The 16,186-nt window shown below is 35.0% G+C and overlaps 1 protein-coding gene across 1 annotated transcript in view; it reads right to left on the bottom strand.

The window, feature by feature from the left end:
* Positions 1-5,283: 5,283 nt before the first annotated feature.
* Positions 5,284-16,186, bottom strand: part of LOC117327357 — a 30,355-nt gene continuing 19,452 nt past the window's right edge. The window contains exons 2-3 of the mRNA XM_033884295.1: positions 11,140-11,304; positions 5,284-8,714 (exon numbers count right to left, since the gene is read on the bottom strand). Of these exons, the coding sequence (XP_033740186.1) occupies positions 8,320-8,714; positions 11,140-11,304 (560 nt within the window). The 3' untranslated portion in view covers positions 5,284-8,319. The remainder of the gene's footprint in view (positions 8,715-11,139; positions 11,305-16,186) is intronic.

The following is a 16,186-nucleotide window of genomic DNA, read 5'->3' as shown; positions in this document are numbered from 1 at the left end:
ATAATGAGAGATAGTGATGAAAATATTGATGTCTTTTAACATACAATCAATGTTTATTCCAACGATTAAAATAAACATGATGTCAAAGTGTCCGTGTATTCTTCTATCTCGTGATGGGTGAATCAAATCGAATCAATTTTTTTGCAGTAGATCAAAATTAGTATCGTGTGCGTCATTAATATTTCCGATATAATTTGCACTGAGTAAGGTAACACTCGCTCGCAGAAAGTCTTATCCATGGACTTCGATATCTTGCTTTCATGTGTGTTTGAAAGGAGATAATCAGAATCGAGGCAGCACAATCATATATTATTAACGAAAGCAGCAGAAATGTCCTCATGTCGTAACAGACATGATGAATGTATCAAATATCAATTTTCACTTTTCCTAGGTGTATCCGCAACACCTCTGTCTGCAGCGCTACTGGTATATACACTGTCCAATAATGTCCGTCCACAGCGCACGCTACTGGTATAGACACTGTCCAATAACGTCTGTCTACAGCACACGCTACTGGTATATACACTGTCCAATAACGTCTGTCTACAGCACACGCTACTGGTATATACACTGTCCAATAACGTCTGTCTACAGCGCACGCTACTGGTATATACACTGTCCAATAACGTCTGTCTACAGCACACGCTACTGGTATATACACTGTCCAATAAGGTCTGTCTACAGCACACGCTACTGCACTAGACACTGTCCAATGACGTCTGTCTACAGCACACGCTACTGGTATATACACTGTCCAATAACGTTTGTCTTCAGCGCACGCTACTGGTATAGACACTGTCCACTAAGGTCTGTCTACAGCGCACGCTACTGGTATAGACACTGTCCAATAACGTCTGTCTACAGCACACGCTACTGGTATATACACTGTCCAATAACGTTTGTCTTCAGCGCACGCTACTGGTATAGACACTGTCCACTAAGGTCTGTCTACAGCGCACGCTACTGGTATAGACACTGTCCACTAAGGTCTGTCTACAGCATACGGTACTGGTATAGACATTGTCCAATAACGTCTGTCTACAGCGCACGCTACTGGTATAGATACTGTTCAATAACGTCTAACAGGAGAGGTTTGACGGATGTTCCAGCAAAGTAAATTCTAATTGGGGAAGATTGACTGATGTTCCTGAAAAGTAAAGTCTTATTTAGGGAGACTGACGGATGTCCCCGGAAGACGAAGTCGTCGAGAAGTCTGCGCTGCTGTGTCTTGTAATGGTGTGTGGTAACGTCCTCCCTCGAATAGTAAATATGACTGATTAAGGATATATATTATTTTTGACATCTATGATTGATGTCCTTGCTCTTGTAATTGTGGAATGAGCTGTTGTCTTCACCATGATTATATTATATCACGGAACGTAAACTGAATTGGGTTGAGACTCATGGTCAAACGTCATTCATGCTAATCTAAAATAACACGTCTGGCGATATATTTTAGAAAGGTAACATGTAATATCAAGGAATACATTTAAAGCAAACAATTAATATGTTGCTTCATTTATTTTGCTGCATGTTTACAATATATATACAAGGACATATTCATTTTTATCTAATACGCATTGATAATTTCTGTGAATATCCTGTATTCGTTAACATTTTCAGGAAAACTGTTTGTCATGAAAATTTCTTTTCTCATTAAAAAGAATAATATCACATTGGAATAAAAGGAAGAGGGAGATGCAAAAATAATAAGCTCTTATCAGGTTTTAAACCTCTTGTCTGCATAGTAACATACCTTAATTAACACATATCCAATCACAGGTTGATATTGGATACCAAGGAAATATAAAGACTTAGGAAGGTTGATTTGACAATGATCTGGCTTACAGTCCCCTCACAATGATTAATTGGTCAGCTGGTCTGTCAATTGTTATACCAAACACACACATTAGATATAAATATATTTCGATGTATATATATATATAATTTAATAACTGCATAATATGGACAGCTGTTCCATCCTTCCAAGACTCGTCAGAGATCCCAATGGCCTAAAGTTTTGATTCATAGGAGGCGATAACTCGTCGACAGAAATGTCAAAATCGGGATGAGGATGTGCAATAGCCGATGATTTAATAAAGTTCATGGTTTAAAATCTTGGATTTTAAAAGAATGTCAAGCACATGTGTTTATTACTAAGCTTCTCACTATTCAAATAAAATTTGAATTTTATACTGAAATGTGACCTGCAGGCTACTACAAATCTTGATGGATAAAGTCCAGTGTCTTCCAACATCAATACCAAAGAATTGTATAAAAGACATACAGAATATTTAAGACTAATTTGAGTTGGAAACAGTATTACAAAGTTTGCCATCTCTTTTTGCACTAGATATGGAAAGTAATTTACTTTACTGTGATGATTTCACATCATTATTTGCGCTTCTTTATTTTCAGAGTGAGAGCATGGTGTCATAGTGTACTGTTTTATTAAATTTTACATTACATCTTCGGCCACATGTTGAACATGAATTGGAACACACAGTTTCACGTCTAGATAGGATTTTGTCCTTGCGTGTTGGGCTAATTTGTGTACTACATAGACGATACAACGTGAACATTAGGTCAGACTTCCGATTTTCAACGTCTGATTCAAAACTGTATTTTCATAACAGCAAATTAAATCGCACAAGGAGAAAGGCGCTGTATGGTGTAACCACAAAACCGTCATTTCCGGAACTAATTTAGAGGTTTAGATTTCACGCAACATCGGCCTATTGATTTTTGAGGGAACATGTTAGAAAATGAGAATAAAACTAATTTATTTGGACGGAAACTTTAAAAAACTAGATATTGTAATACCGTAATACCAGTTCACTCATGTCCCAACAATGGTTATAAACATAAATAAATACAATCTGACAAATTAAAATATCTTTCAGTGATATAGCATGAACAATCAACAATGAAATAGTATGATGTTTGATCTAAATCATTTGTCTCCGTAGATAGCACTTTGGGTTATTGCGGTGGTCGTCGTGGTCAAAATAGATGAAGTTACCCTGATTAATCAGTCTCCGTAAATATCACTCTTGATCATTGTGATGGTGGCTGCGATATTATTACAGATATTATCAATATATATGTAACTTCATATAACACTGATAGATAGTGTAGCCATAGAGGGTTTCCTTTGTGGGTCTTTGTTTTATCGATGGTGTGTACTTAGTGTGATGAATGTTGAATCTGGCTACAACATTTCCCCAATCAATGCACATCATTTATCATATCAGCACCACGAGGTTAGGAGAACGAATTTCGGTGTCTGAGCCGAACGTGTCCGAGTACGGACAGCTCAGATTGGCTTCTTTCCTTCAACATCCCCTTAACTGTTATCTAAAGCACTGAATCTATAGAGAAGCGACACAAGTTGTACTTTAGCAGTGTCTTTAATTTATCATTAGAACTTCTTCCTGAAAAGTGCTAATACATTTTTCAGGGCATTAACGTTTGCGAATCTTACGACTACAATGAAAGGGCTTCAAGAGTTACATTCAGGATATATTTTACTGTATAATAGTTTTCTTTTAAAGGCGCATAGCAAATAAACTTCTGCATATGCGTGTCCATGGTTTCTGGTGGGAACCTAAGTTAAACCACAGCATATACGCAACATAACTAGCATGTCATTAACATGACCAATGTAGAGTAGAGCACGTAGATTCTTTTAGAGGAAGCTGCCTAGAAACTAAGTTGCGGCGACTATTCCTGGTGTAAAGTTTGACATGTTGGCAAGGTAAAACAGGACAATTTCAGAATGGTGGCTCAGTGAGAATGAACCCATTTGTGCAGCAGGTCTGTGACACCATATTGCAATGATTAGATGTAATCATAATGAAAACTCGTGTCAATAAATTACACGCCGCGATATGCCAATACCAACAGGGTCCTGGTCATGGTCTAAAGCGACGGAGCAATGGTTACAATGTAATGTATGGTTCCTTATCAAACATTATGTATTCCCTTTGTAGGTGATGTAGGTGAATAACCATAACAATTCCCACATTCAAAAAAAACAATGAAGATCACAATTCGATAATACTATAAAATGTCATTTATTTGGCACATTCAAATTTTAGCGCATTTCCCCCGAACTTTATCAGATTAGAGCATTGATTAGCGCAATCATAATCAAGCGTAATGCTTATAGCACAATAAACAAGAAATATCTTTAAAAAAGATAAACGGCATAGTTTTAATGCTGGTGGTTATAATGTAAAACTGCTGGTGAAATAAATTAACGAACTGGTTAATAATGGGTTTTAGCCCGGATAACAAAATGATGTCAGTTTGAATCATTTTTGGTGATAGTAAGACTGCATTTGAATCAGGAATATAATTTCATTAATATGTCATTTGAATAGATACATCCACTTATTCAGTTCGCATTTAATCTTAATTTTGTTTCGTCTTTAACTGCATATCTGCATTTTGCATTTACCGCTACATTGACCAATCACATACTTCATCTTGACCAGTAACGCCACCTGTCGCGTCATATCCGGGAACAAAAGAAAATTATACGCTATGCCGAAAAAGATTACGGCTAAACTATGAACGTTTACTTCAGCTCATATAGTTTGATATGTTGGGGTTATATTTTAGGTTGAGGATACAACACTGCTCCAGAGTATGCCTACCTGATTACTTTGTGTATGGTGACTGTAGAATACTGATGCTCACAACTGATCTTATAGACACATTTAGGTCTCACGCAAGTAATTCAGCCCCTATATTATATTACCAATGAATTAAAGCTATAATTAATTCATTTGAAGTTTAATTCAAGTCAGCAATGGCTGAAGTTATAGATACAAACCTGTTACACAGTTTAAAACCCAAATGTTGACAGGTTTAAAGCCTTCTAAGGATCTGACAGGTCCATGTGCTGTATTACCGGATGTTTACATACACAACCGGTGCTATTTTGGGAAAATACCTGGTCATTTTGCACCTATGTGAATACGCCAGTATGTACATCTCAGCATAGCAAAATCAGTATATTCTGACAGTTTGGAATATGTACTTCAAATAAATATCAGATATCTCAACATCACACCTAAACATATCAATCAAAATAATATTTAAATGTGGAACTTTATTTTCTTACCAGACTACTTTCGAATACAACACTTGCTAATTGGTTGATTTGTTTGCGTGAGACATTTAGAGATACGACTACTAAAAAGTATATTATCAAAACTGCAGATAACTCCTGCAAAGATGTGCATTAGTTGTCATAGCAACATAGTATAAACATAAAACATTTGCATCAAAACTTTATTTCGTGTATGATACAATGATATGACTTTAACAACTGTATGGACATGTTTTAATATAAAAAAAATTAGTACCGGTTTATCGGCTGTCATGTGATTGCAATGATAATTTAAAAATCCAAACCATTCATTCATACATTTAATGCATGTTTTTATCACGAAAAAAAAATAACGAAAAGTAAAAATAGTATATCACAATCTTCATCTCTCTCATGTCAGCATTTATTTTTCAAGATACAGTACATTAGTCATTCTTGTTCAGATCTGCATGTTTAAATTCCGTGCTATATATCCACGTATGTGACGTTTTGGTTATCGACGCCACACATATTTGCGGTTTATTGAGTATGAACATTCACATCATTGATACTCTAGTATTGTAAATAACCATGGGTCTGTGGTTCAATGCTATAAGCACTAACAGGTTTGGTGTTCATTAGTTATGAATATGCTTTTCCCCGACTTTCACAGAATGATAAACAAATGTGCATTTCTCTGACGTTCATTGGATATAAATATACACCTCTCTGATGTTCATTGGCTATGAACATATCAATCCTTGACGTTAAATGGTTAGGAATATCCACATTTGGTGGTGCCTACACTAAAGCCTTCAGTCCATTTTGTGTTTGTTGGCATATCTACGTCAGATATTCCACATACATTCACGCAATTGCATTTGGTAAACGTGCATGGTTGAACACCTACATACTTTACATGCTACCTATTAATAACTAAATTATCTGTTCCACGTGTTTTTTTGGTTACTGGCCAAATATCCTCACATCACCAGGAACTAAGTATGTTGATAGGGAAATAAGGAATTACACTGTACTTCCATGGCATGGTCCGCGACCTGTAATACGGTAACCTGACAGCGGTATTCGATATCATGTCATCACGTGGATTCGATAATCATTAAATGCATGATATAATACGCCAACAAATGCAATTTATTTTAAAACGTCTGGTTTGAAAATGATTGACATCAATTCCAAAGTATATTTGTCATACAGGATTTAAATATGCGTATATTAACCATTCTGACACCTTTTAAATCAAACTGCTATATTATACCATTATATTTCAAGGGGATTATGCTGAAGTGTTATTTGATAGTGTTACACATACAGACATACTACGTTTTATTTAACAAATACATATGTGTGAAGAATACACAATGTTAACATTGATACGCGTTCCCTGAAGAGTAATTCTGTGTTATACACAAAACGAAAAAAGTATTACAAAATCATAAAATATGATGATTTTTTGCCATTCCGTTATCTGAGCACATCATCGAAAATGTGTTTGTATTGCATATTAAATTAGATATATAAAACACATTCCAACACGTTCCAAGCTGCAGTTTTTCCTGCTTTGGTACTTTACATGAGATACAAGGAGGGGATTTATCGTGGCGCCACCTGTTGAGTGATGCTACAATTAGGGGAATGTAAGACGTATCCTTGATCGCCAAAGCAGTTATTAACATCACACGTACTGTCTTTCTACCTCATACAAATTAGCGTTGTTCTATAAAGCTCCATCAAACAAATGTTTGGCACGTATTTCCTTAACACTAATAACACTATTATGAGTTAAGAAACCAATGTATTGAATTAGTATACTCCAAATATGTTTTTTTCTGCACTTTTTACATAAAAGAACACAAGAGCAATACAGAAGTTACTCAGGACAAATTACATATTAGGTACCTTATATAATTAACACAGAGGTTTGTGAATAAACAGTTTACTGATTCTCTCTGCATGGAAGGGTTATCTTCTGAATATATTGCATACACGATTTCTTCTTTCAATACCAAATGTTAGATAAGTCAAGTCGAACCAAAAAAAAATAAATTTTTTGACCTTATGATTTCCAGTTGAGAATAACACAGTTCAACCGAGGAGATTGAGCTTAAACAGCATATTGTAAATATATAATGATTACTCTTTCATTTTAAAGGTGATCATCGCCCATGTAACAAAATACAGTGTCGCAAAACATTATATTTCATACATTTTGCTTCCAGACGTCCATTCCTACTTCTATCTTAATTTAGTTTTGACATTAAATTTGATTTTCATTTATTAAGACCTTAAGAAAAAGTAAATTAATTATGCATGCATAAAAAAGCGATACGGGACAGTGCATAGGGTACAAAAAGTAGACCTTTTTTTATGACATTCCCACTTTTTTTGTTTCCACCCAAATACTTCTTGCGACTCTCTCTGTCTATTAATTACTGTTTTCTTTTTCCTAACGCACTGCATTATGGGATTGGGGTGCCTTATATGGGAGCCTCATTTGCATCTGATCTCGTCCTCGACGATTTAGATCGACCAGAGATTTCCATCTATATTTGTATAATTACAACTTTTTCCGGAACCTAGTTTAACGTGAAATTTAATTAGGGATATAGACTATCTAATATCAGATGATTGTAATTTGCTTGGACGATGATCATCTTTAAATGGATTTTAAAGGTTTTTTTAGTTATTTGTACGGAGTGAGCATCAAATTGGCTGTCAATGGGTATGTGGACTCAAATATAACATTAGATTAGAAGTGTACCGTATGCTTAGATCTTAATGTAAAATTAATGTGCCTTAGAGAGTACCATATCGTGTGAATCTCACATAAGTGCCCAAAATGTCTGCCTGTCTACAATAATAAGCTTCAAAGAAAAGAAACCGTTATTTGTTGTCTGCTTAAAAAAACTAAAAATAGTTATATCATAAACTCTACACAATTTTATAAACAAAGGAAGATTTTCTGCCCTACTTCAAACCAATACACGAGTGCAACAGCACAGTTCCGCCATTTTGAATTCAAGTGGTACGATTCAGAAAACGAACCGCGCGAACCAGTTTGTTTTGACTGATTCGGCGCGTTCCATTACAGACAATGCATATAAACAGATACGAATCCGATCAAGGGACCCGCGGAGAGAATGACATATTGCAACTAGTGTACCATTTTTCATATAGGAAAAAAATGCAAATAGTGACTTTCAGATCGTCCTGCGTTCTTTGGGAGGAATGTAATAGCGTTCAACCTTGTAAAGTCCCACAAGTCCGCACCATCGTTGTCGTAACCTGTCCGAGAACTCTTTAGCGTGGTTGAGGAAGTTGAGGCCCTCCTCACACTCACACAACACTAAGTAGGAGAAAGGGTCCGTACAGGTGGTTGTCCGAAGGAACGTAATCCGGCGAATGTTTAACTGTTTGGGACACTTCCATAGTATATAATTTGCTCCACTCCAAATTTTCCATATTTTCTCCAAGTTTTGAGTCTGTTCCGTTGCTCTGAACGATGATAGAATATAAACACTGTCCTTGCTGACTGGTGTCCTTGGAAGTTGGCTCACATCGTTTCTGGCTATACATTCCAATTCATCATAGCAACCTGCAAAAATCCATAAAGCATCGGAAATGTTATAGTTATACAAATGTCGGACCGTTTATAAAAACATGTACAATTTATACTAATGTGGGACCGATCATAACAAAAACATTAAAATGCTCAATTCATACGAATGTAGAACCGTAATAATAATGCATAATGTATTTGTTGATGTGTTCCCTCAATTTATCTAAACCAGTTGTCGATTGTTAATGCTCCTCCCCTGCTAAATGTTTAACATTTGTCCTCAGGAATACTTTGGTTTCTCCCACCTCTGCTTGCCCCTAGCATCACTGGTGAGTCCTAGAAGGACAAACAGCGGTATGGCACAGTGTTATACTACTTGCACATATATCTAAAACCATAGGACCTAGTGGAATAGTGGATTAAAAAGCCAACTTTCCATTGTTTTGTTTTCACTGTTATAATCGTAATCACGGAAATAAACCACGCACGGAAGTGAGATCTCACATTGAACATGACGAATTAACAAATAATTAATCAATATGCTACGGATCCCAAATCACAAATGAACGACAAAATGTTCAGGCACGGTGCCTTGTTCCTAATCATTGTCATTTTAATGAACTTTTGCGAAATCTAACGTAAGCTTTATAAGCCCCGTGCCTCGCATTCCCTGGTATAATGATAGGCCGATGTAGTGCGAATATTGTCACCAACAAAACAAAACAAATTAACACGTTCTAATCATAAGTGATTTTTTAAATTTAGAAAATATACTCCCTAAAGCGCTATCTTTTCTAAATTTGAAACTTTACCAACGAGAGTTAGATAAACATAACGAACACGCGTCACTTAGTGGGGATTATCTACGTATCAACAAGCGTCACTTAGTGGGGATTATCTACGTATCAACAAGCGTCACTTAGTGGGGATTATATACGTATTAACAAGCGTCACTTAGTGGGGATTATATACGTATGAACAAGCGTCACTTAGGGGGGATTATATACGTATTAACAGGCGTCACTTAGTGGGGATTATATACGTATTAACAAGCGTCACTTAGTGGGGATTATATACGTATTAACAAGCGTCACTTAGTGGGGATTATATACGTATTAACAGGCGTCAGTTAGTGGGGATTATATACGTATTAACAGGCGTCACTTAGTGGGGATTATATACGTATTAATTTAAAAGGGCGACGTCTTTGTGTGGATATATTGTAGATCATATGGGTTACTTCTATGAGGTTCTTTTTATCCACTTGTTTTATTTCTTAGATTTTTGTATCTGAACATTTAAATAATAACTTGAATATATTTATGTTATGGAGATATACATGTAACACAAATGAATCGGAGTGTGCTACAGTTATTTTGCTCGATAACATGATAATATATTAAAGTTAATTTTTCGTGGTTTATTAAGAGTACACTCCATTTGTTAGTATTATATCTCCATAGGATAACATATTTAAGTTGATCCTTTTAATTTGATTTACCATACAATACCTGTGGAAACCCACTTTTATTGATAGGCTCTTTTCTCTTAGAAATAAGTGTGCTGCTGAATCAGCCAATCAAAAGCGACGTTACATACGGAAACGTTATTTTTTACGTTATGGACAGATAACACAATTTTTAAGCCAATGAAAATGCTTGTTATAAGCAAGATTACAATATTATTATTTAAAAATGCTACAACAATGTATTGTGTACTATTTTAATTGGTATTCTGTGTCACATGAATGAAAGTGTGGAAAAAAAGGGTTGCAGCAAGTGCATACAATGCGCAAGTGATTAAATATTAATATATTCTTCTTCTGCTTTTCTGTGTTAAATAGTGAATATTGGTACATGCTATCTTTCTAATTTGCAGTCTTATTATTACCTGTGTATACAAATGTCAACCCAATAATAATTTAACTTTTCAATTTTGAAATTTTAATTAACTATCGATGTGTAGACGAACTTTTTATTACACACGACAGCAATGTAATAACTTTTCCAGCTGTGCATTTCAACACCGATAAAGCCTCTGGGAGGTCTGTTACGCTTAATATGCTTTGACACGATTGGTAAGTCGAGTAACGTAGTACTATTCTTTTGCGTTGATTACATTCTAGAAGTAGGTTCTCTCTGCTGTTTTAACACATACCACCTGCCGTTCTGAAATCATAGGCTTTTAAATGACAACGGTTACAAAGACATGACAATTGCACACTAGTTCCTTCAAGCCAGATAAAGCAATTAAGACATACGTAAATGATTGTCAATCTTTCCAAGCTCATATTTATTTATGTAAAAAATACATTTTAATGTAAACTTGACATTTTTAATGTAGAATTTGAATATATAACTTTTAGATTACGTTTCAAATGATTTTTAGAATAATTTATTTGCAATCCGATGAATCCAATTTGCGAGACTGTAACTACGTTAACCTCTCCTGTAATACTGACCTGGCTCGCTCACCCTCTTTGGGGGTATGTCTGTAGAATACTGATGGTTCTGCACGCGCAGCACGTTATTGCCCGGAAGTGACGTGTTCAGTTCCTGGAATGTTGCATTGTCCGACGTCCTGATCCCGCCATAAAACACGGAGTAGTCGACGTACAAAAATGGCGCTGCAATAAAAAACAACAGCAAATAACATTTTACGACAGTTCTTCCCTAGTAATTATACATTATTGCCGTTAAATTGCATGTTTGTTACCTCGTAAATAAAACGTCTAATAAATATTCATTATTGAACATTGTTTGACGCAAGGAAGCAATAGCACGTTTTAGCATGACATTTAAAAACTCCAAATTGTATTCCTCCCTGGAGGATTTCTTTGTAGATATTTAGGGATCACGCGTTCTAGTAGGCACTTAGCAAGCCCATGAGCCTGCAATTTCGTGTCACTTATTATGTAAGTAATATGGGTCCTTCCGAGAGTAGCGCTGGCATTGCGCCACCACCATCCCTTTTGTTCTAAACAGCAACTTTGGTAGATAAATAATCCTGTTAAACGGATCTACTTAAAGCCACACCACTAGGAACCTCACAACAGTGGAAGCCTTCTTTGTAGACCCAAAACCATTACCGTGGTGGTGGCCTATATATCAACACTAAAAACATGCTTCGAACTAAACTGGCATGATTACATTACACGTAAAAAGACTAAATGAAAATTAAATCTTGAAACCACCAAACCACATACTTAAACGTGTGAAAAATTGATTATCATTTTTTTTTGGTATTTTTGAAGTAAGTTCTTTGATATGATATTAAACTAATAAATACACGAAAAAACCCTGGTAACTAAGTTAATTTTAACCGTTTTTATACATGGACCATATTCTATACAGTTTGACATGTATGCTGTATTTAATTGAATACATATATTTAGCATTCTAACGACAAGCAAGCGTTTTGACAGAGGATAGATAATAGACACACTATACCATAAAAGCATCGACTTAAAATTATTCCGCATTATCTACAAAATAAACCAGACAAAATGCACGAAGATGAGGCACAGACGTGGCATTAAATTCCAAATGATTGCTTTTTAAGAATTTTCACAAATGGAACATGAAAGACGGGAATATTGATATAAACGAATCAGCACGGTTTAAATGAGAAATTGAAAATACAAAACATACATACACGTTGTCTCGCTTTACAAATATTATTCAACTTAATACTGGATATCGATTTAGATGCATATTTCAGAAGTGATCGCCACATCAAGGATATATAATGCTGTTTTGCAGTTATTTTCCCGAGAAAAAAGTGTTAAAGATAGAGAACCTTATTTTGAATGATGTGTTATATCGATTCTAACCCAACACTGAAATCTGTATTTCAGGAAGAAGTCTTTGGTATACAATAGCCTCGTATTATTGGCGCAACGGGTTTTATCTTCTATTTCCGTTTGCTGAAAGTATTATTTTGATGAATTTTCTTCCAGAGTTGGATACATCGTTATAAAACTAACGGCATTGTGTTCACTCCAGTGCCATCCAATGTGACGGTATTACATCCATTTAGAAGATTAAAATGTCTTCAGCATTTTATCCAGAAACAGACTTGAGTGGGCATCGTCTCGCGCAGACATTGCTCAAGGACCAAACTCTGTGTTAATAGAAGACGGAAATAACGGTTTTACAGTATAAACGTGTTGTATTGTCTGAAACAGTCGTTTTAACGTTGTCACTAAGCTCGACGCTCTCAGGGGCACAAAGGAGTAGATCGTGTTCATGCTTTGTTATACTTGTAATAAGAATGCATTCTTTACCTACCAAGTAAGTTAATCCCCAACGATGTATTATTTCATTTCCACAACTACATATTATTGGTAAGTAATTCATTTGAGATCTTAGATGTGATTTCGAAAACTTTAATTAGCTAAGTTTGAAATGCATTTTACTAAATTGATTAAAATCACTTTAAAGTATAATCAAATTACAGGATAGAAACGAATGACGTAAACCAAATTACATGAAAACGTTCATTAGTGGATGCACTAAAATACTTCAATATCGTCCATACGGCAATACAAAATGAACATCCATCTTAAGAAGAAAGTGCAAGGAGAAAAGACTAATTTGCCAAATTACCAGGAAGAAGGTATATAGTACAGACATTGTTAACTGCTATTCTGTTTATTCATGAAGAAAACCACCTTGAAACAAGAAATATCTTTAAAAAAGATAAACGGCATAGCTTTAATGCTGGTGGTTATAATGTAAAACTGCTGGTGAAATAAATTAACGAAATAATTACTAAATGCGCAGTTTCAGCACGGATAACAAAATTATATCAGTTTGAATAATTTTTGGTGATAATAAGACTGCATTTGAATCAGGAATATGATTTTATTAATGTGTCATTTGAATAGATACATCCACTTATTCAGCTTGCATTCAATCTTAATTTTGTTTCGTCTTTAACTGTAATTCTGTATTTTGCATTTACCGCTACATACTTCATCTTGACCAGTAACGCTACCTTTCGCGTCATATCCAGGGTCAAAAGAAAGTTATACCGCTATGCCGAAAACATAAGTCGGAAATAGAAAGTGACAGCATTATAGTTCCAAAGTATACATGATAAACTCCGAAGTACCCCAAACTGTGAACGTGATCTAGACTGCCTTTTTGACATATGATATGAAGCGATATATCAAGAAACACTATATGAATATGAATTTATTACACATATCTATTTTAAAAGTAACATTAAGTCTAGCAAATGCAGTCAAGTATGCTGCAACCAAACAAACTCATATAATGTTTATAAGTCCACTACAATTAGGTACACATCTTGTCTAGTGCTTCATTCAAAATTCAGTTCAAAATTGTTAAATAACGAGTATTAGTACAATACATTAACGGACTCGAAAGACAAACTACTGCTTGACGAACTCTTTGGACATCGGTTTCAGGAAATAAAATGCTTTTCATGGACAATGAAATCAAATTTTGTTAACATAACCTAGTTCCTAAGATTTGCTTTCTTTGTTCTTTTTTTGTTTGTTTGTTTGTTTGTTTTTGTTAAGGGGTTTCCTTAGTGATCACACAGTATTTAGTCCGGTAATAAGCTCTCAGCAGTAGTTTTTAATAGGTTATTTATTTGACCTTGGACTGATTATACCCATAACAGTCTCCTGGATTTATCAGACATTACATATGAATGTATATCTCTAATGCGTATAAGACATCAGTCGCACTTATTAAAATATCTTGCATCATCTTTGGCCTAATAGAATTACATAATATACCAGGATATTGTGTGCCAGTACAAAAGTATAATTATGTGGTCATTGCAACTACCGACGACCGCCCTAGGGATCAGGCTATGAGCGCCTAGGAATCGGCCTATATTCAAAATATCATTACAACCCATTTCAAAGAATGAGGTACTCTTAGGAGATGATTCCAACACCTCTCTACAATACTGTATCAGTTTTGGCATATTTTTCAGGTTACGATAAAATCAGATATTACATAACGCCCACGTGTTTTACAGATCCTGTGTATCACGGAGTGCATTTTGTTTACGTATCACGACTATTCTAGGTTTACGGTTGTGTGTATAAGATTAGACGCTGTTGTTTATATAGACCATTGATCAGAGACAAATATCTTAGGGGATATCGCCTGACAAACTGTCAAGGTATCAACAATTTAGCTAACATAAAGCTATATATGCAGTTTAATTAATTTCCTGATCTATTCTTATCTTATTTCAAATTTGTAATGAAAGATATTAATGTTTTACGTTGTTTTATACTAACCTTAGAGCTTATAGTCAATTCGAATCAACAGTAGATATATAATACTGTATACAGCCAATGTGCAGAAGAAATGAATTTTGAAATAAGTAGATTTTAACTTTACTTTGAAATGAAATAAATCGACAATTAAACAGGGAGGATAATAAACAGAAAAAGCATATCGCAGGGATCAGAAACCAAATAAAGGTAATAGATCAGGAACGTTGAAACTCTATTTATAGTAACGCTGACCTCATTTTTGTACTACGGTATAAGCGAAATAGTACTAAAGGTGATTGTTGTGAAATAAGTGTTTGAAACAAGATTTGGGTTCTAAATAAAGTGGATTGACAGAAGATGCAAAAATTCGTTTGTACATTCTATCATTATGTTTATTTAATTATATTTAATTACATTTCACTAATAATATTACCGAGACCCGATGTGGTGTCTCTGGCAATGCTCTTAATCATGTTAAGTTATCATTAATCCTTTTACACCCTATTTGTATAATGTAAATTTGAAACATATTTCTCGGTAATGAAATCGTGCCTCATCAATGCACAAGAGACTATTATGGACAAGTTGCAATGCCTTGAGTTCTAATTAACGTTGTGTGATGGTGACGTATTAACGTCCTACAGTGAAGAGCATATATAATCCAGGACCAACTACAGGATGTGGAAGGTTTCGTTATTTATCGCCATAATTATAATCAATCTAAAAGGATTATATATCCTGGGGGATATCTTTTTGGCATAGTACATACCGCAATATATTGCTTTTAGAAATCGGAAATTATATTGAAAAGTGTCATATAAGTTCTAATTTGGGAAATCAGTTTTTAGCTGTTATTTCCATATTTGATCCTTATTTAGACCATGCTGTTTTCCCTGGAGACGCAGACAATACAGGGCTAATGATATATCATCCTCACCCAAAGGCGTTGTCGTCGAGTCATACTCTCCATTTGAATTACATCACACAGCATTCACATGATAGCAAATGTACCACCCAATGCATCTAGTGTGGTAGGCGGATTAAATAGACACTATCAAGCTTTCATTGGACATTTTTGTTCTCAATAACTGACCAGAATTGAGTGGAACTTTTATCTTACAGCCGATTAGGATACAACGTTATCACCTTCCTAAATTATATAAACCTTGCACTAATTTTTGTCAACAAAAGGCCTCATAGGCTGTTTGGGAAAAATCCTTTAGTCTCTTAATAAAACACAGAC

The sequence above is a fragment of the Pecten maximus genome, chromosome 5 (assembly GCF_902652985.1).
Source record: "Pecten maximus chromosome 5, xPecMax1.1, whole genome shotgun sequence".
Lineage (NCBI taxonomy): Eukaryota > Metazoa > Mollusca > Bivalvia > Pectinida > Pectinidae > Pecten > Pecten maximus.
This window is presented reverse-complemented; position numbering and strand designations above follow the sequence as displayed.